Raw genomic sequence first — 24,226 nt, 5'->3', positions numbered from 1 at the left:
GTGTTGTATTTGCACAGAATACTGCTTCAAGGATCCCCAAGGCCAGCCTCAGCAACTGTCTTGATGTCAGGGTCCATGCTAGTGCTGTTTCCTGCCTTTTTAGGTTTGGGAAACATATGACTGAGCTGGGCCCAACAGGAGGAGCACCTTAGGAGAGAGAACAAGAAGTTAAGCCTACTACATGCTCTTTGGAGATGGGGAACAACCTTGCAGTTGTGACTTGCTCAAGGTTACAGACCTTGAGATGACTGCCTCAGGTCCACTCCTCTTTCCACAGTCCAAAGTTGTGGGCTGATCAACAGCAAGAGCTGCTTAGCCCATCAGATAGTCTCCTCCATCTCATGGTCTCTGTCCCTAGGGCCTCCCCAGTTCCCTTACTCTCTCCCCGTCCTGAGCCAACACCTCAGTGATGTCGGGAGAAGCTGACCACTATCCCAGTGTGGGGCAAAGCAGCGTCCTCCAATGTCTTCACTTATATGGTGGCCACCGTAGTAGGTTCCATCGCATGCCTCGAAGTGGGCCCGTGGCTCTGGCGCCTCCTGAGGACCCTCCGTGCAACCCACTATTGCGGAAGGAAAGCCCGGCTCACCAGGACTGCAGCGATCTGGCTGTGGCCCCGCAAGATGGAGTCCGCAAGATGCCCGGTGGGGGTCTAGCTCCCCAACCAAGGCTAGGAAGGGGTCGCAGAACACCCGTTTCGGGGGAGGATCGAGGGCAGAGGGAAAGAGTAACGCCCTGAGGAGTTCGAGAATCCAGGGGCAGCCCTGGGCTTCGTAGAGGCTGCTCATCCTCCGCCTTTATTCGCTAGGTATATAGGGTTGAGGATACAGCCGCGCAGGGCTCTCCTGTCGCCTGAAGGAGGGCACAGCCTGGCCACGACCACCCAGCGAGGAAGCGGCCGGCTGTCAAGAAGCTGGCCCCGACCGCAAACCGGCGCCTGCCCTTGTGGCTTCTGTTATGAATATTCACGATTCTTTCGGCCAATCAACGCCTGAACAGTTCAGAGCACACCAATCGGCTTACCGCATGCAGATAAGCATCGTAGATGGGCCGCTTTTCCTAAAGCCAGTTAGGTTAACACAGTCTGGAAACGGAACCCTGAGTCGAAGAAGCTTGGTTTCCGGAGGAGTGTGCCCGCGCGATTGGCCGGTGCTACGTCACTTCCTATTGAACTGGCGGAAGTTGCTTCCGAGCGCGTTGCGGTTTGTAGGAGTCGATTCCTGTGGTGGCAGGAGTGGTTGCATTTTGTTGGTACTGGAGAGTCGCGATGGCAGCGGTGGATTCGGATGTCGAATCGCTGCCGCGTGGGGGTTTCCGCTGCTGCCTCTGCCACGTGACTACAGCCAACCGTAAGCGGTGGCTAGAGAGGGGGGTGGCTGTGGGCTTCGTCTCTGGGTCTTAGCGAAAGTTACGGTTATAGATCATAGTTCTTGTCAAGTCAGTTGGTAGGGTCACTCACCTCCGTTTTCACTCCGCCCGTCCGAAGGGATTAGAGAGTGAGCAAAGTCCCACCACCTTACTCCGCTCCTTCCCGGTGTCCGAAATCTCCACGACGAAAGCCTCGTTATTTTATTCCCGCTTTAACCGTCATCTATTGAACATTCCCTTTGTGCCTGCCAGGCTCTAGGGTGGGGAGAGGGTATTCAGAGATGAAGGAGCTCTCCATCTAGAGATGGAGACAATTTCAGTGCTCTACAGATATGTTTGGAGAGCTGTGGCATCACAGAGAAGGTAGTAAGTCAGGGAGGCCCTACAGAGGAGCTACCCAAAGGCAGAGATGGGTGAAGTAGCATGGCTTGCACGCCTGAACGGTGGGTTTGGAAAAGTAAACGAAGTCCTTGTGTGACTGCGCAAGGGGCTCAATGAAACCTCAGATTCCACTTTTGAAGTTTGAAATCCTGATCTTCCATAAACAGGATCTTCTGTTCTTTTTCTTTGTAAATGGCACTATTTGTCCTGAAGGGCAAGCCAGAACTCCAAGATAGTCTTCCTTGGCCCCACATCTACATTGGTGACATCAAGCAGCTGACTCAAAATATAATAAAAATCATAATAGCAGCAAATTTTTCCCACATTCACCATGTGCCAGACTCTCTGCCATGTGCTATATGTGAATAATACATATGTAGTAGGTACGATTATTATCTCCCTTTTTTTCTTTTTTGAGGAAGATTAGCCCTGAGCTAATTACTGCCAGTCCTCTTTTTCCTGAGGAAGACTGGCCCTGAGCTAACATCCATGCCCATCTTCCTCTACTTTATACGTGGGACGCCTGCCACAGCATGGTGTGCCAAGCGGTGCCGTGTCCCCCACCCGGGATCCAAACGAGTGAACCCCGGGCCGCCAAATCGGAACATGCGCACTTAACCACTGTGCCGCAGGGCCGGACCCTATTATCTCCCTTTTGTATCTGAGGAAACTGATGCAGAGAGAGGTTAAGTAACTTCCCCAAGATCTCACACAGTTTGACAAAGCTGGGGTTTGAACTTGGGCAATGTGACTTCAGATCCTGCACTTGGAATCTCTACACCATACCCAGAGATGATCCATGGGGAATAGTCTAGGGTCCTGATTTATTTAGTTCTTTGTATGACCTGGATAAGTTACCTGTTCATTTCTTTACAATTTGCAGATACTCCTCTACCTAGCACTTACAGATGGTTTAAGAAATTCTTGTAGTGTAGCCATTTCTCCTGGGAACTACTTAGAGAGAATACCCTATAAAGACAAATGGACAAGAGAGGAAGGTGAGAGGAGTCAGAACTTTGTGTATTCAAAGGTCACACTTTCTCTGGCTTTGAAGGATCAGTAGGATTTAGGCACACAGAGAAGAGTCAGGGAGTAGGTACACTGAAGAGTAATTCAGATGTTTTTGTCTCACATTTGTCTTTGCAGGACCCAGCCTACATGCCCACCTGGGAGGCCGGAAGCACCGGCACCTGGTAGAACTAAGAGCTGCCCGAAAGGCCCAGGGACTTCGAAGTGTGTTTGTCAGTGGCTTTCCCCGGGATGTGGATTCTGCTCAGCTCTCTGAGTACTTCCAGGCATTTGGATCTGTGGCCAGTGTTGTCATGGACAAGGACAAGGTAGAGTGAATGGCTCTCCGGGTAAAGAATGAGTCAGGTGTGCTGCATATCGAAAGAAACAAGAGAGAGAAGCCAGCAGCCTGTTTGAGCTGGTGTCTAGTGTGGCTTCTCGGTGGACACTTCTTCAGTACGTGGGCTAATCCAGCGTTGTGAGCCCCTCCCCAACCCAGCCCCTGCTTGGATTTTATCAGTTCACCAGATTTAGTCATTGGGGGACTTGTTCATCATTTATTTCTTCCATCAATCTTTTATTTGCGAAATATTTACTAACTGCTAACTTTGTAACAGGCACTGTGCTTAGAGCTGCATTCTTATTTTATTTTTTGTGAGGAAGATTGGCCCTGAGCTAACCTCTTTGCCAGTTTTCCTCTATTTTGTATGTGGGACACCACCACAGCATGGCTTGACAAGTGGTGTATAGGTCCGTGCCCAGGATCCAAACTCACAAACCCCAGGCTGCTAAAGTGGAGCGTGCGAACTTAACCACTACACCACCAGGCTGGCCCCTAGAGCTGCATTCTGAGTAGTGATAGGATATATGCGCTCCCTCCTTGCACAGAGCTTACAGTTTAGTGGAGAAAGTAGACATTCAGTGAGTAATTACAGTGACCACAACTTTGGGAGATGTCTCCTAACCCTCCAAGAGACTGGTTGATAGCCCAATTAGCAGTTTAGTAACTTACACTGAGAGGTACTGATTATCTGGTCAGAACACCCTGTCCTCTGGACAGTGCTAGACAAACAAGCTTGTTCTTGGTGGTCCTTTTTGTCTTGCTTCCACGCAGACCTTTTGTCAGTTTCTCTATAGTCTCTTGGAAAAAGTTCACTGTTGTGGTACTGTGTTCTGTGGTTATACTGTATTCTGAGACTGCCCTCTAGTTCTGAAGGGGTGGCTCAGGTGATCCCAAATCTCCTTAGCAGCCCAGGTCTTCTCTTAGGATAGGGTGGGGTCTGTTTTTCTTAAGAGATTGCAGTCAGCAGCTGACCCACAATGGCTTCAATAAAAGGGGTTTAATTGTTCTCTTGGAACAAGAAGTCCAGACCTGAGCTGTCCAGGGTTTTCCTGTTTTCCTGCTCTGTCATTATTGGTACGTGGCTCTCACTTCAGAATTATAATAATGCTGCTTCCACATCCTATGGCAAGAAGGGATAAGTTGAAGGGCAGAGTATGAAAGATATGGTCAGCTGAGCTGAACCCTCCTCCCTTTTCTTTATTTCCCGGAAGGATACCTTTTCCAGAGGCCTCTTCAGTAGACTTCTGCTTATATCTCATTGGTCAGAACTCTATTGCATAGTTACCCCTAGCTCCAGGCAAGCCTGGGAAATGTAGCTTTTTTTTAGCTGGGCACTTTTCCCTTCCGAACAAAAATTGGGGTTCTGTTAGTAAGGAAGAAAGGGAGAATGTGTATTGGTGGGCAGTTGGCAGTGTCTGCCTCAGGTTACTTCTTCAGAAAGCTCAATGTCCCCATTTTTGGTCATATTTATTTCAGTTGTAAAGAATGGTCTTTTCCTGAACTTAAAGTTTCTGAGGCTTTTAATTATTATAACAATAATGATCAAAATTTTTATTGAGCAATTACTATGTACAAATTAGTGCTAAGTACTTTATATACAATATCTCATTTAATCTCCACGACATTTCCTTGAGGGAGATCATCGCTGGAAAGTTGGAGATTTGGGGGTTTGAGCCCCTACTTGGGAGGCAGTTACAAGTTACTTAAGCTCTCTGAGTTTTATTTTCTTAATTTTTAAAATGGGAATAATAATACATACTTTTTAGGGGTCTTATGAGACTTAGAAATAGCTTCTACGAACAGCTTGGTTTATAATAAGCCCTCATTAAATGGTGACTAGCTGGGGGTGCTGCTGTTGAGACGAGATGAATGTCCAGGATACAGGCTTCTGAATCTGCTAATCCCTCCCTCCCTAATGCCTTCCGTATGCTTCTTGAGAGAAATATGTACACAGAGACAAGGCCAGGCATAGAGACACCTAATTTCTAGCTGGGGCTTTGGTTGCACACTTGGAGTTGAACTGCAGCCTGGTGAGCCGCGTGATTCCTCGGAGTCAGAAGATTGGCCTGGGCAGGTCCAAGTGGTTGCCTTTCTCCTTGGTTTCACTTTGGTTCTTTGCTCTCTTTGGCATAAAAGTAGAAGTGAGGGTAGGAAGGGCACATGAGTGATATCACACAGCATAAAATTCATCCTTTTAAAGTATACATTTCAGTGGTTGTGAGTATATTTACAAAGTTCTGCAACGATCACTACTATATAATTCCAGAATGTTTCATCACCCCAAAAAGAAACTGCATACTCATTATCACTCTTTCCCCATCCATAATTCAGGCCTGTGTGCTGGGGAAGCCGTCCCCCCAGTTAATTTTTTTTTTTTTTAAGATTTTATTTTTTTTCCTTTTTCTCCCAAAGCCCCCCTGGTACATAGTTGTGTATTTTTAGTTGTAGGTCCTTCTAGTTGTGACATGTGTGATTCTGCCTCAGCATGGCTTGAGCAGTTCCATGTCTGCACCCAGGATTCAAACTGGCGAAACCCTGGGCCGCTGAAGTGGAGTGCGCAAACTTAACCACTCGGCCATGCGGCTGGCCTCCCCCCCCCCCAGTTAATTTTTTATATGGTGTGATGTAGGGGTCTAACATTATTCTTTTGCATGTGGCTATCCAGTGTCCCAGCACCATGTGTTGAGAAGACTATTCTTTCGCCATTGAATGGTCTTGGCACCTTTGTTGAAAACAGTTGATGATAGATATACGGGTTTATTTCTGGAGCCTCAACAACATTCCCTTCATTGGAATGCCTGTCTTATTGCCAGTACTACAATGTCTTGATTACTGTAGAGGGTATCTTTTCTTTTTAAAGATTGGCACCTGAGCTAACATCTGATGCCAGTCTTCTTTCTTTCTTTTTTCTTCTTCTCCCCAAAGCCCCCAAGTACACAGCTGTATCTTCTAGTTGTGGGTCCTTCTGGTTGTGCTATGTGGGACGCCACCTCAGCATGGCCTGATGAGTGGTGCCATGTTCGTGCCCAGGATCCAAACTGGTGAAACCCTGGGCCACTGAAGTGGAGCACATGAACTTAACCACTCAGTCATGGGGCCAGCCCTGAGGGTACCTTTTTATAAGCAGGATGAGGCTCGAGCTTTACCACTGAAGAGAATATAAAAGAATAGTGAACTTTTGCCACAAAGCAGTCATATTTTTTCCTGCTCCTGCTAACATTTTACCTTTTAAAAAAAAATGGCCTAAAGAATTTCATTGAACTCAGCCAAATCAGGGGCCGGCCTGGTGGCATAGTGGTTAAGTTTGCTCACTCTGCTTCGGCGGTTAGGCATTCACCAGTTCAGATCCCTGGCTCGGACCTATGCACCACTCATCAAGCCACACTGTGGCAGGCGTTCCACATATAAAATAGAGGGATATGGGCACGGATGTTAGCTCAGGGCCAATCTTCCTCAGCAAAAAGAGGAGGATTGGCAGCAGATGTTAGCTCAGGGCCAATCTTCCTTAAAAAAACCCCACAAAAAACCCCAAAAAACAGTAAATAAGTGAACTCAGCCAAATCATAGCAGCATGCTGTCATATCGCTGTTATTCCTAGATGGTAAATTTGTCAAAGATAGGGTTTATGTGTTTATATTTATGTCTGGCACAGTGCTCATTACATGGATTCTTAATGTTGAGAGTCTATGGGCCGGCCCCATGGCCAAGTGGTTGGGTTCTTGCACTCTTCCTCGGTGGCCCAGGGTCCTGCCAGTTTGAATCCTGGGTGTGGACATGACACCGCTCTTCGGGCCATGCTGAGGCAGCATCCCACGTGCCACAACTAGAAGGATCCACAACTAAAAATACACAACTATGTACCGGGGGGCTTTGGGAGAAAAAGGAAAAATAAAATCGTTTAAAAAAAGTCTTTAAAAAACAAAAGAGTCTAATTAAAGCAGGAAAAGTTGGGGGTTTATGAGTCATGGTCTAACAGTGAAATCACATCACCGGGAAGAGGAGGGGACAGTGAAACAGGTCAAATGAGATTTTCAGAGGCAGGCTGGGGTGAGAGTAAAATGTGTGGGATAGAAGTGAGGGAGAGAATTGCTTTTCTAAATATGTTCCCTGTTAGAGAAACATTAAGCAAATATTCTCAATTTATAGGGTGGTCCCCACTTCAAAGATTCTCACCCACTGTGAGACTGTGTGTTTGGATTCTTGGTTCTAAAACCATCATCCCTGCCCCTGTTGTGGTTTGCCAGGGAGTGTTTGCCATCGTGGAGATGGGGGACGTGGGTGCCCGGGAAGCTGTCCTGTCACAGCCCCAGCACAGCCTGGGAGGACATCGCCTGCGGGTCCGGCCACGGGAGCAGAAAGAGTTCCAGAGCCCTGCCTCCAAATCCCCCAAAGGGGCGGCCCCTGACAGTCACCAGCTGGCCAAAGCACTCGCTGAGGCCCCAGACGTTGGGGCACAAATGGTAAAGCTCGTGGGGCTGAGGGAGTTGTCCGAGGCTGAGCGGCAGCTTCGGAGCCTGGTGGTGGCCCTGATGCAGGAGGTCTTCACAGAGTTCTTCCCTGGTGAGTCGCCTCCCTCAGCTGTATCTGTGCCCTGCCTGTCCTTCCCTCCCCAGTGTCTGCACCCCAGTCCCCCTCAGCTAGTGGTGTTTGTTCGGTTGCTCCTCCACCTTCACGCCCCATTATGTTCTTCTGCCCTCTACTCTTCCCTAATGTCTGTTGACCTTTATCCTCTGCTCGGCACACAGGCTGTGTGGTCCATCCTTTTGGCTCTTCCATAAACAGCTTTGATGTCCATGGCTGTGATCTTGACCTCTTCCTGGATCTGGGTGACTTGGAAGAGCCCCAGGTGAGTGACCAGGGAGGCAGTTGGGAAGAGTCAGTGGGAATGGTCATGTGACTCTGGGCAAACAGTTACCTCTCAGGCCTCAGTTCCTTATCTGTAAAATAGGGACAAGGGGACCCACCTGAAAGGGTTATTGTAATTAGAGAATTGTGAATGTGGCTGGGTATTCAATAGGATAAAAATGAATTGACATGGGATAGATGGCATTTATAACAGGAAAACACCAGATTTCAAAATGGTGTGTATCTTATCTTATTTTGGAAAAAATATATATAAAAGGACATACAGTAAGGCAATTTTGGGGTTAAGTTTTTGCTTCTCTGTATTTTCTAACATTTAATGTACAGATTCTGTTTGTGGAATGGGAAAGGGTTATTATTTTTTTAAAAGCCTTTATTTTTTAGAACGGTTTTAGTTTCACAGCAAAATTGAGCAGAAAGTAGAGTTCCTGATACTTTCTGCCCCACAAAAGGGGTTATTTTTAAAATAAAATTTCTTTTATCATTCTGTCTACACACCATTTATATTTTCTGAATCATCGAGAGTAGGTTGCATCCATCATGCTTCTTTACCCCTTTCTATTCCAGTGTGTAGCACCTAAGAACCAAGGTGTTCTAGTGTACAACCACAGCATGATTGTCAAGTTGAGGAAGTGCTACACTGGTACAAGTGTACAGCTTTACCAGACTTTAATCTACAATGCGTTCTCCAACCGGGTCAGCTACCCTGACAATGAACTGTTGTGTTGTCTCTTTAGTCTTCTTTAATCTGGAACAGTTCCTCTACCTTTTTTCTCTTTGGTGACAATGGCATTTTTGCAGAATACAGACCATTGATTTTATGGCATTAAAAGGTTATTTTTAATTTAAAAAAATTGTGAGGATTAAATGAGTTAATATATATAAAGCCCTAAGAATAGGGCCTGGCACATAAGCAGTAAGTAACAGATATCTCTTGGGGATGGGAATGTTCCTGGGTTGGGGGACAGCAGGGGCGGCACTCACTCAGCTCATTTCTATCCCCAGCCAGCCCCAAAGGCTCCTGAGTCTCCGTCCTTGGACTCGGCCCTTGCATCCCCACTGGATCCTCAAGCCCTGGCTGGCACCCCAGCCTCCCCTCCAGACTCGCAGCCTCCAGCTTCTCCTCAAGACTCGGAAGCCCTGGACTTTGAAATCCCATCCTCCTCCCTGGCACCCCGGACTCCGGACTCTGCTTTGGCCTCTGAGACCCTCGCCTCTCCCCAGTCCCTGCCTCCAGCCTCACCACTGCAGGAGGACCGGGGCGAGGGGGACCCAGGGAAGTCTCTGGAACTAGCAGAGGCCCCGACTGGGGAGAAGACAGAGGGTGTAGCCATGCTGGAGCTGGTAGGATCCATTCTTCGGGGCTGTGTCCCTGGAGTGTACCGAGTCCAAACTGTGCCCTCTGCCCGACGTCCTGTAGTCAAGTTCTGCCATCGGCCTTCAGGTCTCCACGGTGACGTCTCCCTCAGTAACCGGTACCTTTGTTTAGCGGGGTGGTCGGGGAAGGCCAGCTGAGCATTCAGAGGTGGCTGAGGAGGGAGCCCTGGTGTGGAACCGTCCCACACCTGCTGGGCCTCGAGGGTATCCTTGTTTGGTCCCGTCCCTCTTTCTGCCACTCACCTCCTGTCTGGCTTCCATGTCAGTGGTTGTAAAGTGTGTTTCTCGGAATATTATTTTTAAGAGATTTAGAAAAGAGTTACATGGTTGAATATGTTTGGGAAATGCTAAATTAAACACACAGGTTTCTCCCTTCCCTGCCTCTCCTCCGCTGCCACCTTCCCTCTCTTTCTCCTGTCTTCCCTGTCTCCGTCCCTTTCTGTCTGTTTCTTTGCATACTAAAGGCTCTGAGTAGCCTTATAATACCATGCTCTGTGAATGTCGAAGACATTTTTAGAATGTAGTGTTTCCCAAACATGTTTGACGGTTTGTACACCCTCTCATAAGATCAATGTGTCAGCACACACTTTGGAAACCCTCTTTTGGCCTTATTCCAGCTGGTCCCCAGCATGCCAGTCTGGAATGAGAGCTGGGGGTGATAGGTTCAGAGGGTTCCCAAGCCCTGACACCCCAGTCTCCCTTTGTCCCAGGCTGGCCCTGCATAACTCCCGCTTCCTGAGTCTCTGCTCTGAGCTGGATGGACGAGTACGGCCCCTCGTGTACACCCTCCGCTGCTGGGCTCAGGGTCGAGGGCTGTCAGGTGAGAATGAATCAGGACAGACTTGGGGCTGGGTTGGTGTTGAGGCAAAGGCAGGGATTCAGGGAGAGAAGGATGGGCAGGTACAGGAACCAGGGTTGAGAAAACCACCAAGGAGGGGATTGGAGGCACCTCTGTTCTAATTGGCATTATTGATTATTTACCCAGGGAGTGGCCCCCTTCTCAATAACTACGCCCTGACCTTGCTCGTGATCTATTTCCTTCAGACCAGGGACCCTCCTGTGTTGCCCACTGTGGCCCAGCTCACCCAGAAGGCAGGTACGGCAGCCCAGCGTCCACCCGTTCAATCTTGTTAGCTTCATCTCTCTTCTTCATCTCACTTAGACACACTAGCTACCCTGGGAATCAGATCTCTCTGTCGTCACCCCTATTTCCACCCCCGTATTCCTGCTTTCAGGCTGACCCTCACCTTTTTTACTTTCACAGGTGAGGATGAACAGGTGGAGGTTGATGGCTGGGACTGTAGCTTCCCCAGGGATGCCTCGAGACTGGAGCCCAGCACCAATAAGGAGCCCCTGAGTGAGTCTGGGGAGCCCGGTAGAGGACTAATAAATGATGTTAATCACAATAGTAGGAAACATACCTCACACAGTCACTGTGTGCCAGGCATGGTTCTCACAGCAACCTCATGCAATAGCTAATATTGTTACTGCCATTTTACGGATGAAGAAACCACGGCTTGGAGTAATTAAGTGGCTTGCCCAAGGTTACACTGTTAGCAAGGGGAAGGAGCAGCATCTGGGGCAGGACGCTGCTGGGGGCACGGGGAGAGAGGTTTGACTTCTTGTGTATAGGGATCAGAGGAGCCTGGCTTCTGGGTACTCCTCTGAACCCCTTGGAAAGGAAAAGGAAAGTCCTCCAGAGGGAATGGCCCGGGTGCAGGGCTTGTCTCAGCTCTGGCCTTCAGGTAACCCCTTTTCCCTGGTCTTCCTCTTGCTCCAGGTTCCCTGCTAGCCCAGTTCTTCTCCTGTGTCTCTTGCTGGGATCTTCGTGGCTCACTGCTGTCCCTGCGAGAGGGTCAGGCACTGCCTGTGGCAGGGGGCCTGCCCTCTAGTCTCTGGGAGGGTCTGCGCCTCGGCCCTATGAATCTCCAGGATCCTTTTGACCTGAGTCACAATGTGGCAGCCAATGTGACCAGCCGGGTGGCCGGGCGGCTACAGAACTGCTGTCGAGCGGCAGCCAATTACTGCCGAAGCCTCCAGTACCAGCGTCGTTCCTCCCGGGGTCGGGACTGGGGGCTGCTCCCCCTCCTGCAGCCCAGTTCCCCTAGCTCCCTGCTGTCTGCAACACCCATCCCCTTACCCCCTGCTCCCTTCACCCAGCTCACTGCTGCCCTGGTCCAGGTGTTAAGGGAAGCATTGGGGTGTCATATAGAACAGGGCACCAAGAGATTGCGGTCAGAGGGAGGTGGAACTGGGGAGTCTCCCCAGGGGGGGACAAGCAAAAGATTGAAACTAGATGGACAGAACAAAAGCTGTGAGGAGGGGAAGGAGGAGCAGCAGGGATGTGCAGGGGACCACGGCGAAGATGGTGTAGAAGAAATGGTTATAGAGGTTGGAGAGACAGGGGAGGACTGGGCCATGTGGAGCCCTGCGCAACCAGGGGAGCCGCCCCTGATGACCAGAAAGCATGTAGTCGCTGGAGAAGAAGGGCCGTCAAGCCATGCAGCGCTGGCAGAGCAGGGGCCCAAAGGACCTGAGGCAGCCAGAGAAGGGTCCCAGAGTGAGACAGGGAAGGGAGCGTCGCTCTCCTCAGTGAGCTGGCGCTGTGCCTTGTGGCACCGAGTGTGGCAGGGGCGGAGGCGTGCACGGCGACGCCTGCAGCAGCAAACCAAGCAAGGAGGTGGAGGTGGTGCTGGCACAGGAGCAGAGTGGCTGGCGACTGAGGCTCGGGTGACCCAGGAGCTGAGAGGACTGAGCAGTGCTGAACAGAGGCCAGAGGCTGAGCCACTTCTGACCTTTGTGGCGGCTGCCTCCCAGGCTGACCACACTCTCACTGTGACCCCACTCCAGGATGCTCAAGGCCTGTTCCCTGATCTCTATCATTTCTTACAGGTTTTCCTCCCTCAAGCACTTCGAAATCTCCTCAAGTGAAGACAGGGCCCTAAAGGGCAATAAAGCTGCTAGTTTAACAAACACTACAGTTTTCCTCTGATTTCCACTTGGTAATAATCCTGCCCCTACCCAGTACTTTCTCTCCCCAGGCCATAACGCAGCCTTCTCAGAGGGCTTTTTTGGCCACTTCGAGGTCTCCCTGTTCCTCCACCGCAGCAGCCTGTTTCGTTCCTTCCTACCGTTTATCGCAGCTGCAGGGAGTGCCCAGGACGTGTGGGTCTGGCCCCTGGAGCCCACTCAGTTCTTGAACGATGACATGCTGGGTGGGTGGGTTGAGCAGGATCTGTGAGAGGAAGCAAGTTAGCCTCCACATTGACCTTGCTGCCCAGATTTATGAATGGTGACAGGGCCTGAAATTTGGGTTCAGGGGTCTTCATTCTCTCACTTAGGGGAATTCATCCTGTTCTCTGGTAAATTGGGTAAGAGATTTTCAGACCTGAACACGGGCAAAGGGCAACCCATCAGAATTTGTCTGAAACTGTGAGCCCCCTTGAGTGACGGGAGGTGGAAGGGGTATGGCTGGGTTCTCCCTTAGGCTCCTCCCCTGTCGCAGGCTTCAGGACTAAGTCCCCTTTCTTTTCGCAGTAGGAACAGCATCCCAGGGCTGCAAGGCGGTTTATGGGAGGAAATCCCACTTTTAGAGGGTTTCAGACCTGGGCTCCGGTTAGATACACGTGCTCTGCTCTAGAAAGCCAGAGCGGGAACAAAAGGAATTTGGCAAGTCGCCACCTCCGCAGGAGTTGTTTCCGCTCCTGAGCGTCACAATCACGGTGTTAGGGGCTTGGCAGGACCTCCCATCAAGTCACTCGTCCCTGGGCCTCACTTACACTGTGGGCCCCGCAAGCCGCAGGGGGATGCCGACTCGGGGACGCGGCGCCGCACTGGGTTGGCAGCTGTGCCACGTAGCCGCCAAGGGGCGACTTTCCAGCTAGTTCTCACAGTTTCCCCTCCCTCCGCGCCCAGTATCTCCACCTCGGGACTCCGATTGGTGGTACCTGAGGGGAGGGCTAGTCAGGAGCCCCATTGCGCAGGCGCGATCCTTTTCCGCGTAGGCCAGCAGACCCCACCCCCTTCCCTTTCCAATTCTGTCGCCGCGGGACACCGAACTGTCGTGCGTATGCCGTCTGTGCCGTCCTCGCTTTCCGGCTGCTGTCTCTCCACGTCTCTCCCTTCCCCCCTCCCTTCCCTCCCTGACGGCTTACTTTGCGGCAGCGCCGAGAGCCCCACCCCCTTTCTCTGCGGAATCACCATGGCGGCTGGGGTAAGTTTGCCGGCTCTGGCGAGCCAGGTCACCCTATCCGACGCCATCCTCTGCCCGAGTTGGGTGAGCTGGCGTCAGAGGAGTTCTGGAGCCGAATGGGGAGCTGACCTAGGATCTAGAGACCGTACTGTTGGAGAGCAGGGCTTCCAGGCCCCGGAGGGGAACTGAGGCTGGGGCTCTCGGAGGCCAAAGAGGTGGAAGGGTCTGGGGCATAGGAGAAAAAAGATGCCGGGTCTTGACTGTCTGGGGCCGGGGAAAGGGGTTCGGGTTCATTGCCGCCTCGAGACGTGGGATCTGGGCAGGTTGACAGAACTTTTGCGACCGTTTTGTGGGACAACAGTAGGGACAGGGTGAAGAGGAGGGTCTTTGTGGGCAAGGACGGCTGGCCTCGGCTGAGGGTCTTCCATCAGGGGAGTTCGGGAGCGAGAGGAACCTCCGGACGGTGGAGTCAGACCAGTCGGACCCCCCTGGTCAGGTTAATAGGAGGAGTGAAGGCAACATCAGGGAACTCACTGCGGGACGGGATCGGAAGATGGTGCGCGTGACAGGAAAGGCTTTTTAGGGAGACCGAGTTGATTTAGGAAGAGGAGATGCCGTTCTAGATCTCGGTGGCTATTTTGAGGGGAACCTGGGAATGTCTTGGTCGGGGTTTGTGTCTTAGAGACGAGAGTGATGCTCGGGAAGGAGTGAGCGGCTCAGCAGTGGAGTAGCAGGCACCCGGTAACCATCAATGAATGAAACCCTGGCTCAGGGAAGGGAGGGGCGGATGCTTGGCGGCAGATGGAGTCCGAGGGACCTAGGAGTTCTGGATTTCTTGGAGATAGATTCGAGGAGAAGAGCATGCTTCTCGAGATGTCCTTATGGAAGGTCAGATCTGTCAACAAGCTTTATTTAGCAGTTGGTGTGTTGTTCTGTCCTCTGGTATTTTGGAGGACTCTGATTACACATGACAGGTACTAAGGAATGTGGTTCACCAGGGGGAGTAAAGGAGTGAGTTGAACAGATTGGGGTCACTCAGGGAAGTCCTTCTGGGAGGTGACATTTAGGACTGGGACTCTTCAACTCACGCTAATTTTTTTTTCCTCTCCTCTTTCTGGCACAGACCCTGTACACATATCCTGAAAACTGGAGGGCCTTCAAGGCTCTCATCGCCGCCCAGTACAGCGGGGCTCAGGTCCGCGTGCTCTCCGCACCACCCCACTTCCACTTTGGCCAAACCAACCGCACCCCTGAGTTTCTTCGTAAATTTCCTGCCGGCAAGGTAAGTAGGAAGCGGAGAGGGGCCTTTGGTCCTGAGAACCCGAGGAGTTGTTAAGGGTCTGTCACCCTGAAGATGGCCACCATCTTTAGAAGGGAGCTTTCCATGTTTTCTTTTCCACGTTTCAGTGATTTTTTAAAAAAAAACCTTTATTTTGAGGTAATTGTAGATTCAGATGTAGTTAGAAATAATAGAGAGCTATTCAGTGACTTTTTATAAAATTCACAGACTTTTACTTTGTATTTACGTGAGAGAATGAGTTTTGGCTGTTTCAGTGCAAGTAAATCAAGTATCTACTATGAGCAGAATTCTTGTCCCAAGAGGCTTACAGAGATAGGTCACCATGCTAAGAGTAGAAGAGATCAAGTATAGTGTGAGGAACGCCGTAATGCTTTAAATATTGTAGATAGCGATAGAAGACTAGGCTTCTGGCCGTTTGCTTATTTGATTGAGGAGTTTTATATAAATATCTGATAATAGGTAAGACTTTTGGGTTTCTTATGTGAATTCAGATTGTAAGGGGTACCAAGTTATTCAAGTATTTTTGGTTCCTGAGTTCCAGACAGTATCAAGAGTTTGGTTAGCAAGAGTTGTCAGCCTTATATAAAAATTTGTATCCAAAACAATGCAGTTCCCAGGATTGGTTAGTGAGAGATGACTATGTATTTTACTTATGTTTTGTCTGCTTTGTCCCCAGGTTCCAGCATTTGAGGGTGATGATGGGTTCTGTGTGTTTGAGAGCAATGCCATTGCTTACTATGGTAATTTGCAGCGAATGTGGAAATGGGAGGGTCTGGAGGTGAGGGGTCTATGCGCGGGTGAGGGGGAGCCGCAGTGAACAGGGAGAGGACTTTTCAGGGACCTGGATTGGTGTTGGCATGACTCCAACGTTCTGACCTTTTGTTCTGCCTCTGCAGTGAGCAATGAAGAACTGCGGGGAAGTACTCCAGAGGCAGCAGCCCAGGTGGTCCAGTGGGTGAGCTTTGCTGATAGTGACATAGTGCCCCCAGCCAGTACCTGGGTGTTCCCCACCTTGGGCATCATGCACCACAACAAGCAGGTGAGCCTTGGAATGTGGGGAGAAGTCAAGGGCAGGGATTACATCCACTCCTGAGTGTCGGGGAATAAGAAATAAAATAGGTTGAGAAAGATGCCAAGAATATGTGTGTAATGAGAAGACCTAATCTTCGGGGTGAAATTTGGGAGCACTGCGCTCCTGATAGCATCTGGGTTCTTTGTCAGACTCTGTGGACGTGGTGTCTACATCATGCACTGTCAGAGGAGAGATTTCTGCTGTAGGAAGGTTATACCGACCAAATGGTGGGTGAGTGGTTAGAGCCGATGACCTGTAAGATTCCGTCTAGGATCTGAAGATAGAGGACTATGATTGTTGCAATGGGAATGAAGCCAGACTGCACCATGAAGAAATTTAGTGCTGAGAGAGCTTCCTTCGTGATACATTTGCAGTGATTGTAGGAGCTGACTCCAGTGAAACCAGGGGGATGAGCTGGGACTCAGTAACTGGAAAGCTACCTTAGTTGTGTTATTAGGGGGAGAAGGGGAGGGAAAGGGATTATTTTCCCTCTGATCTTGGCACACTAAAAAACAGTAAACGAGTTTTTCATGAAGCTGAGTTTAATTTAAAGGACTGTCCATTCTGAAATTGTGACACTCTTGCTCTTGAATGTTCTTTAGTTTCTGAATGGTAAGTTGGATCATATTAAATCACTAGGCCACAGAGAACGCAAAGGAGGAGGTGAGGCGAATTCTGGGGCTGCTGGATGCTCACTTGAAGACGAGGACTTTTCTGGTGGGCGAACGAGTTACGCTGGCTGACATCACAGTTGTCTGCACCCTGTTGTGGCTCTACAAACAGGTGAAGTTTATAAAGAATCAGGTTGGCAGAGGGTAGGTGGGGGTTAGAAACTAAGTGACAAGTCTCTCAGGTTACTGTGTGTCCTGCTGAGGACTTGGACGGGAGGGAGTCTGAGATGACAGCTCGTGTCTGGGAATCCCAAGATTGAGCACTATGGCTTCTTCTCCTCCTCCTCTTGAGAAGTTTGGGAACGTTCTCTTGCCCTTAGTTTTTGTTTGGCAACTAAGGTGCTTGGTTTGCTCCCATATTTCTTGGGAAGCCCAGTTGTGCTGAGCTGTGAAGACAGAGGTAGGGATGGCAGCTTCAGCATCAGGAGCTTTTGGAGGCAGAACTAGATTCTCTTCTTGGCTTCATAACTTACTAGTTGGAGGTAGAAGGCTGTGTATGTCTGTGTGTGTGTGAATTCCTTAAGTCCTGTTTTTATCATCTGTAAACTATAAAACCAGGGTAGTAATAATCAGTTGTAGAGGTTATTGGGTCAAAAAAGATGACATGTTGCCGGTTCCTAAATAGCAGCTCTTGGACTGGTTCAGGTCCAGAATAGTAAGGTGATAGCAAAGAGAAAAGCACCTACTTCGTGCCAGACCCTGTGCCAGGGGCCTTACTGGGATCATCTCAGTGAGTCTTTGCCTGTGTGTGGGTGAGGAAAAATGGAGCCTGCCCAAGGGCATGTAGCTAGTAAGTGGTGGAGTAGAGTTTGAACCCAAGTACTGCAGAACCAGCAGAGATGACTGCGATGTTCTGTCTCCACGACAACATTATTTTTCCTCTGATCTTGGCAAACTAGAAAAAGGTAAATGAGTTTTTCATGAAGCTGAGTTTAATTTAAAGGACTGTTCGTTCTGGAATAATAGTTAGGCTTTTTGCTGTTGAATGCTCTTGGTTTTCTGAAGGTTGATGGTAGTGTGTGTGTGTGTAGGTGTATATATATATATATGTTGTGTAGTTAATGTAGATAGTTTTTATTATTTGGTAAAAGGAGTAATTGATAGCCCTCTGTTGGTCCCAACCTTTTTTTAAAAAAAATTTTATTGACGTGTGAAGTTCAAAAGATTGGAAACCAAGTGTGAAATAGATTTGTAGAAGGAGCAAGGCATCATATAAATATTATTGCTACCAAGTAGATTCCTGCTAAATGGAGGGTGGGATCAAGCATCCATTAAATGGGACTGGACTGGCAAAAAGAGATTAGGAGGTAAATGGGAAGTAGCCCTCCAAGGTAAGATGGTGTTCTGGGGAGCTGCTGTCTGGGAGGTTGAGAGGAAGGTGGTGCTTTGGTGTAGGAAAAAACAAGGGTCTCTCGGCCTCTGGCTTGAAACTCTTCAGGACGTTTCCCTCACTGACTCTGTTTCCACCCTTCATCCTGGCAGGTCCTGGAGCCTTCTTTCCGCCAGGCCTTCCCCAATACCAACCGCTGGTTCCTCACCTGCATTAACCAGCCCCAGTTCCGGGCTGTCTTGGGAGAGGTGAAGCTCTGTGAGAAGATGGCCCAGTTTGATGGTAAGTCTGAGGAGGTTGAGGAGCGTGCGGCCAGGGTTGGGCTGGTTTGTGCGGCCAGGGTTGGGCTGGTTTGTGCGGCCAGGGTTGGGCTGGTTTGCTCCGTCTCAACCCCTGGATTTCCTTTCCAGCCTTCGGGTCATATGGACCCACGGAATGTAGGGTATCACATGCAGTAACTAGTTTGTGAAACTTGTTTTATACGCACATGTGCTCTCATTTGTGTTAATTTGTGTTATATGTAATTACGACGCACGCGTATTTGTTGCTGAGAGTTGTGTTCTTGCTCGGAGATGTCCAGTGAGCTGGTGGCAGGGTGCTGAGAGCCTAGATGCCTTAATTCGCCCAGCTTTCCTCCATTATCCTGTTTGCTGCCTGGTTTTGGAGGGATGTGGAAAGAGGCAGGACACTGACACTTCTGCTTTCCTCTGCACCAGCTAAAAAATTTGCAGAGAGCCAGCCTAAAAAGGACACCCCAAGGAAAGAGAAGGGTTCTCGGGAGGAGAAGCAGAAGCCACAGGCTGAGCGGAAAGAGGAGAAAAAGGCGGCTGCTCCTGCTCCTGAGGAGGAGATGGATGAATGTGAGCAGGCGCTGGCTGCTGAGCCAAAAGCCAAGGACCCCTTTGCTCACCTGCCCAAGAGGTAAGGGTATTGGAGGGGACATGGACCCAAGAAGGCCTGTTTTCGCCTGTGTGTGTCCCCCTCACACACAGCTACGGCCCTGAATTTTAGGTTGTGTATACAAAATTGAAAGGCGTGTTTTAGTTGCAAAAACAGCAACTTCCTGAATTATCATCAAGAATTGGGTAAATTTCAAAAGTAAAAAGCAAGTTCCAAACACATTTAGTATTTGGAAAGATTGGAACTTCCTTTCTAGCAGAGAAAGTAGGCAGGTACAGAAATCGATGTGGAGTTAAATTGGTCTTTTCCTGCTCGCTAAGATTTGAAATCCCTCTGAATTAACAGAGTGAGAGCTGCAAGAAGGTGCAGGGAGCCTTGTGTCAGCTCTGCTGGGCTGGCTTTGCTGAAGCAGCAGTGACACCACGTCAGAATGGTTTGCTTATGTTTTTGCTGTTTTGATGAACCAGGTTGTATAAAAATTGCTTACTAACAGAAAGGACGATGACCATGTCTACCCAGTGCCTGTCTGGTTCATTGTTTGCAAAACTGGGGGCATTAAACCCCTCAAGGAGAAGGAGATAGATGGGGTGGTCATCTGTATCCTCTTTTCAGTAAATGTAGGGGTCCTTGGAAGAAAGAATACAGTATAAGGGAGATTTTTGGTCTGACAAAGGTGCGACACCCAGTCCTTGCCCAGTTCTCTTCCATCAAATCTTTCTTCAGTCACTGCCCCAAGTCCTGACAATTTCAGGAAATATGAAGAATGTCTTTTCTGTGGTCACTTTGTTCTCTTTTCTCTCTACTTTGCTCACCCTCTCATTCTACCTTTCCAAAGCCATCCGGCCTTTGACTAGTTTGGTCTGTTAGGGTTCAACAGGGTTTCACCTCCCTCGTTTTGTAATGGTCTTGATATGGGATAAACCAGTGTGAAGGAGCTCACACTGGTGGTGGGCATAATAGCTGTGCTTAAGATTGTAACTTAAAAACATCATAGTGGGGCTGGCCCTGTGGCCTAGTGGTTAAGTTTGTGCGCTCTGCTTCGGTGGCCCAGGGTTTCACCAGTTTCGATCCTGGGTGCCGACCCAGCACTGCTCATCAAGCCACGCTGAGTTGGCGTCCCACAGCACAACCAGAAGCACCTACAACTAGAATATACAACTATGTACTGGGGCTTTGAGGAGGAGAAGGCAAAAAAAGAGAAAAGATTGGCAACAGGTGTTAGCTCAGGTGCCAATCTTTAAAACAAAAACACACAAAAAATCACAGTGCTGGACAGTCACCTTTAGGAACTGCTACTTCCCCATCTGGGGAGCAACTTGGAGTATAGCTGAGAGCTGTTACTTCTGGGCACTTTGTACAAGACTAAGACGGCTCTGGACGCAGCTGCTTAGATATATTTCGTTTTGAGCTAAAGTGATTTACTTTGAGCCTAGCACAGGGGCAGGTCAAGAGGGAGCAGAATTTTTGGTGTGTGTAAATAAGCTGTGATAACTAACCCAAATTACATATGCTGTTGTAACATGGGTATTGTTAATTATTAGCTAGAGATTTTCACATTTATTAGGTCTCTATACTCTGGGCAGAAAATAAATCGGGCAGTAAAAAAATCTGAAATAAACTTTGCATTTCTTATATCCTTTGTGGATTTTTTTTTAAGATTTTATTTTTCCTTTTTCTCCCCAAAGTGCCCCTGGTACACAGTTGTCTATTTTTAGTTGTGGGTCCTTCCAGTTGTGGCACGTGGGACGTTGCCTCAGCATGCCCCCACGAGCGGTGCCATGTTCGCACCCAGGATCCAAACTGGTGAAACCCTGGGCCACCAAAGCGGAGTGCACGAAGTTAACCACTCTGCCACCTGCCTGGCCCCTGGGGAATGTTTATTAATACCTATTGGTAGTGCATCACCATGGTGCTCTGCTGGCCTGCAAGATGATTTTCCCTGGGATTTTTAATGTCACGAAGGTCATGCCTTCAAAGACCAAGGCTGTGATTTGTCCAGAGTTAATTCTAGTCCTTTTAAGGCCTTTTAGCTAAACTTGTTCAGGAGCTATTCAGAGCTTATGGTTACTTAGAAAAAATGGATCCACGATCATGAATAATAAAGTTGGAACAGTTTCGGAGGGTGTGAATAAAAAATCCGTAGTCCTTTTTGGGTGGTCGAGGTATTAAAGCTCCTCAGATGGGGTCTCTGCTGTGCATTAGGGAAGGAACCTAGGACCTAGATTTGAAGGACAGATTCTCTGCTACATTGTGATTGTGGGCAAGCCACACCACTTAACCTGCCTGTAAAGGGAGGGGAGGTAACTGTCTCTAACTCTAGGATTTGTTGGCATTATTTATGCTAATGAATAATTGAGCGAATTAAACGTTCAGTAAGGGGGGTTAACAGGTGTATGGGACATTTGCAAAACATTCTCAATAGCATGAGTGGCATTAAATGAACAAGTTGTGTAAGGCACAAAACGATGTACGCTATCTTTGCAAACTCACCAGTGGGAAATAAATTATCTTGTTTGCTGGCATTGCAGGTGATTTTCTTCAGTTAGCATGTATTTTTATAATTGGAAAGGAAGAAATAGAATGCCTACCATGAGGGGAAGGACCTCTCCTATATTGTTGCTGGCATTCTTGGCTCATCGTGTCAAATTGCTTCAAAGATACTGAAACCCAAGGGTTATTCAGCATCTGAACTTGTTTCTGGGCAGAATGACTAAAGGATATGGGTGTAAGATTTGGGGTGGAGGCCCTTTGAAAATGTTCACTGCTTACATTGCTGTCATATCATAGTGTGTGTAACCCAAAGAGGCCTGTGGTGGGGGAAAGAGACTTGGGTGAGTCAGTAACTGAATGTGACTCATGGAAAAGAGCCCGGGGAGGGGCTGCCCAGGAAAAAAAGAGGAGGCCTCCTCACCCTGCGTCTCCACCAGGGGGCAGCAGTTCGCCGTGCCTTTCCTGGGGCAGGTCTCCTTTGAGCCCCACCTCTAAGTGTCTAGCATACTCAGTCTGGGGGTAGGGACCGAGAGAGTACCTTAGGCCCCTGTTCATGCCCTTCAGCTCACAGGCCTCATTAGGTTATACACATCTGCCAGACTCTTCCTTTAAACCAGTACGTTTTAAGCGAAAAGGCCCTTAGGTTCTTTTGGCATGGCAACCCTTTGTTGCCTTAGTGTAGCACCTTTTCCACATTGACCTCCTTGGTTTTTTCCTCCATTCAGTACCTTTGTGTTGGATGAATTTAAGCGCAAGTACTCCAATGAGGACACACTCTCTGTGGCGCTGCCGTATTTTTGGGAGCACTTTGACAAGGATGGCTGGTCCCTGTGGTACTCTGAGTACCGCTTCCCTGAAGAGCTCACCCAGACCTTCATGAGTTGCAACCTCATCACTGGTGAGAAGAGGGTGGGTCTGGGAAGAGGGAGGGAGGACAAGGTAGTGGGTGATGTGATTCCCAAGGCTGAATGTTCTCCCTTGTCCCTTCAGGAATGTTCCAGCGATTGGACAAGCTGAGGAAGAATGCCTTTGCCAGCGTCATCCTCTTTGGAACCAACAATAGCAGCTCCATTTCTGGAGTCTGGGTCTTCCGAGGCCAGGAGCTCGCCTTTCCGGTGAGGAAGGTGTAGGGTTTGAGGGTGGGGCCAGGCTACGAGAAGCACACTCCTTTCTTCCTGGACTGACGAGCATTCAGGAGAGTCCAAGGGATGTGTACAGAAAGGAGTTCATGTTCACACGAATCCTCGGCTCTGATGACATCTGTCTGAGCTGGAAGTAACAGGTGTGAGACAGTATCGGATAACCTGACCACATCCTTCTTACCTGGCTTTTTCTCTCCAGCTGAGTCCAGATTGGCAGGTGGACTACGAGTCATATACATGGCGGAAACTGGATCCTGGCAGCGAGGAGGCCCAGACGCTGGTTCGAGAGTACTTTTCCTGGGAGGGGGCCTTCCAGCATGTGGGCAAAGCCTTCAATCAGGGCAAGATCTTCAAGTGAACATCTCTTGCCACCGCCCAGCTGCCTGCACCTGCCCTTCAGGGAGACGGGGGTCATTAAAGGAAACTGAACATTGAACCCTTTCCTGTCCTGCCTTCTTTGTGAGTGATGGCTTCAAGAGGGAGTAGCTGTATGGAAGCAGGGTGTTTTCTATGCCTGGTGTACCTCCCTTGGCAGGAGAGAAATCTTCAGAAGAGCAGGGAGAGAGGCCTCGCCTCAGTTTTGATTTTTATGACCCTGCCTCCTACTGTGATGGGACTGTCTTCTATCTGGGAGATTTTGGATGCTGTTAGGGTGGGTGGTGACATGGGGCTTTGTAATGACCTAATTCCTAAGGATCAGATTCCAGACCTTCCCCAGTGAAGGGAGAGAACACCAGTTAATGATGTCAGAGCTAACATACGATGGGGCACAGCAAGCAGAGGAACTTTACGGTTTCCCACAACTGCCCTGTGAGGGAGGAAGGCGGTGGTATCCAGGGGTCATAGTTTAAATACTTAGAACAAGCAGGAAGGCCAGGCACAGGCTACTCGGAACAGACGCTGGCCCGTTGGCCCTAACCTGGCTGTGGATCCTCTGGGATAGCCCTACTTGTTAACAAGGAAGTAGGGTTCAGCGATATAAGTAACTTGCCCGTGATCACACATCGTAAGTGCTAGAGGCAGGACTTTGAACCCCGTGGGTGTCCCTGAAGCCTATTGCTTCCTGAATTGTAGCTCAGTCCTGAATATCATCTAATAAGCTTGCTCAGACCAGTGATTACTCTTTTTTCTTTTGAGTTTACTTTTTATGATACCCTTTTCACAGATTCTTGCCTCTGCTCTGTCTTTTCTGAAGACCATTAAAGATCTCCCTGTAAATTTAAGGGCTCAGGTGAAACTGGAAACCTCTAATTTGATTCACTTTTTGAGACACATGCAGAAACAGTCCTGACTCTGCCTTTGGTCTCCAGGTTATGGTTTTATGTGTGGTTCCTTTCTCCCACCCTCTTAGTCTATGCACAGAGGGAGGCTTTTGGCTTGGGAGGGTAGGAAGGTGCTTTTCCTGGATACAGACGCGGCTGGTAGCTTGTGAGGGGCACTAGGGCTGTAAGCTAGCTGGGTCCCTGCAGCTGCAGTTGGGGTTCTGTGAACGAATGGGCAGAGGAGAGTTGTGGTTTGGAATCCAGCTGAGCATTGATGGGTTGGTTCTTGCTCAGAGTCTGCCCCCTGGCAGCTCGTCTTGAGTTGGATCCAAACTTGCTACCTGTCTTGCTTCTGAGCAGTCTGGGCCCTTCTTGGATAGGATCTAAAAGTGCTAGGTGCTGGCTGGGGTGTGCCCTGAGCGGGTTGCTGGGGCCTCACCAAACCTGTCAGACTCCCCTCCCAAATTCCGTCTCCCAGCACACCACCTGCTCCTTTGCTTGTGTAATCTTCACTATCTCCCTGGTAC

General features: G+C 49.2%; 2 protein-coding genes across 2 annotated transcripts; both read left to right on the top strand.

Annotated features, from left to right (window-relative positions):
- Window positions 1–1,164: 1,164 nt before the first annotated feature.
- TUT1 (terminal uridylyl transferase 1, U6 snRNA-specific) lies at window positions 1,165–12,336 on the top strand. Its single transcript, XM_014834315.3, has 9 exons — window positions 1,165–1,349; window positions 2,896–3,086; window positions 7,345–7,660; window positions 7,846–7,946; window positions 8,969–9,438; window positions 10,051–10,160; window positions 10,326–10,436; window positions 10,605–10,697; window positions 11,121–12,336. Exons 1-9 carry the CDS (start codon window positions 1,268–1,270, stop codon window positions 12,269–12,271), a joined length of 2,625 nt encoding a protein of 874 aa, XP_014689801.1. The 5' UTR covers window positions 1,165–1,267; the 3' UTR covers window positions 12,272–12,336.
- Window positions 12,337–13,325: 989 nt separating this feature from the next.
- EEF1G (eukaryotic translation elongation factor 1 gamma) lies at window positions 13,326–22,873 on the top strand. Its single transcript, XM_014834316.3, has 10 exons — window positions 13,326–13,553; window positions 14,656–14,814; window positions 15,509–15,572; window positions 15,729–15,871; window positions 16,544–16,687; window positions 18,058–18,187; window positions 18,622–18,826; window positions 22,021–22,193; window positions 22,286–22,410; window positions 22,637–22,873. Exons 1-10 carry the CDS (start codon window positions 13,410–13,412, stop codon window positions 22,793–22,795), a joined length of 1,446 nt encoding a protein of 481 aa, XP_014689802.1. The 5' UTR covers window positions 13,326–13,409; the 3' UTR covers window positions 22,796–22,873.
- Window positions 22,874–24,226: the final 1,353 nt, after the last annotated feature.

Source organism: Equus asinus, chromosome 17 (genome assembly GCF_041296235.1).
Source record: "Equus asinus isolate D_3611 breed Donkey chromosome 17, EquAss-T2T_v2, whole genome shotgun sequence".
NCBI classification, from domain to species: Eukaryota; Metazoa; Chordata; class Mammalia; order Perissodactyla; family Equidae; genus Equus; species Equus asinus.
This window is presented reverse-complemented; position numbering and strand designations above follow the sequence as displayed.

Coding starts and splice junctions, on each gene's coding strand:
- TUT1 (XM_014834315.3), top strand. CDS start 1,268: ATGGCAGCGGTGGATTCGGATGTCGAATCGCTGCCGCGTGGGGGTTTC. Junction 1,350..2,895: donor CCACGTGACTACAGCCAACC/GTAAGCGGTGGC, acceptor TTGTCTTTGCAG/GACCCAGCCTACATGCCCAC. Junction 10,161..10,325: donor TCAGGGTCGAGGGCTGTCAG/GTGAGAATGAAT, acceptor TTATTTACCCAG/GGAGTGGCCCCCTTCTCAAT.
- EEF1G (XM_014834316.3), top strand. CDS start 13,410: ATGCCGTCTGTGCCGTCCTCGCTTTCCGGCTGCTGTCTCTCCACGTCT. Junction 14,815..15,508: donor GTAAATTTCCTGCCGGCAAG/GTAAGTAGGAAG, acceptor CTTTGTCCCCAG/GTTCCAGCATTTGAGGGTGA. Junction 18,827..22,020: donor TTTGCTCACCTGCCCAAGAG/GTAAGGGTATTG, acceptor TCCTCCATTCAG/TACCTTTGTGTTGGATGAAT.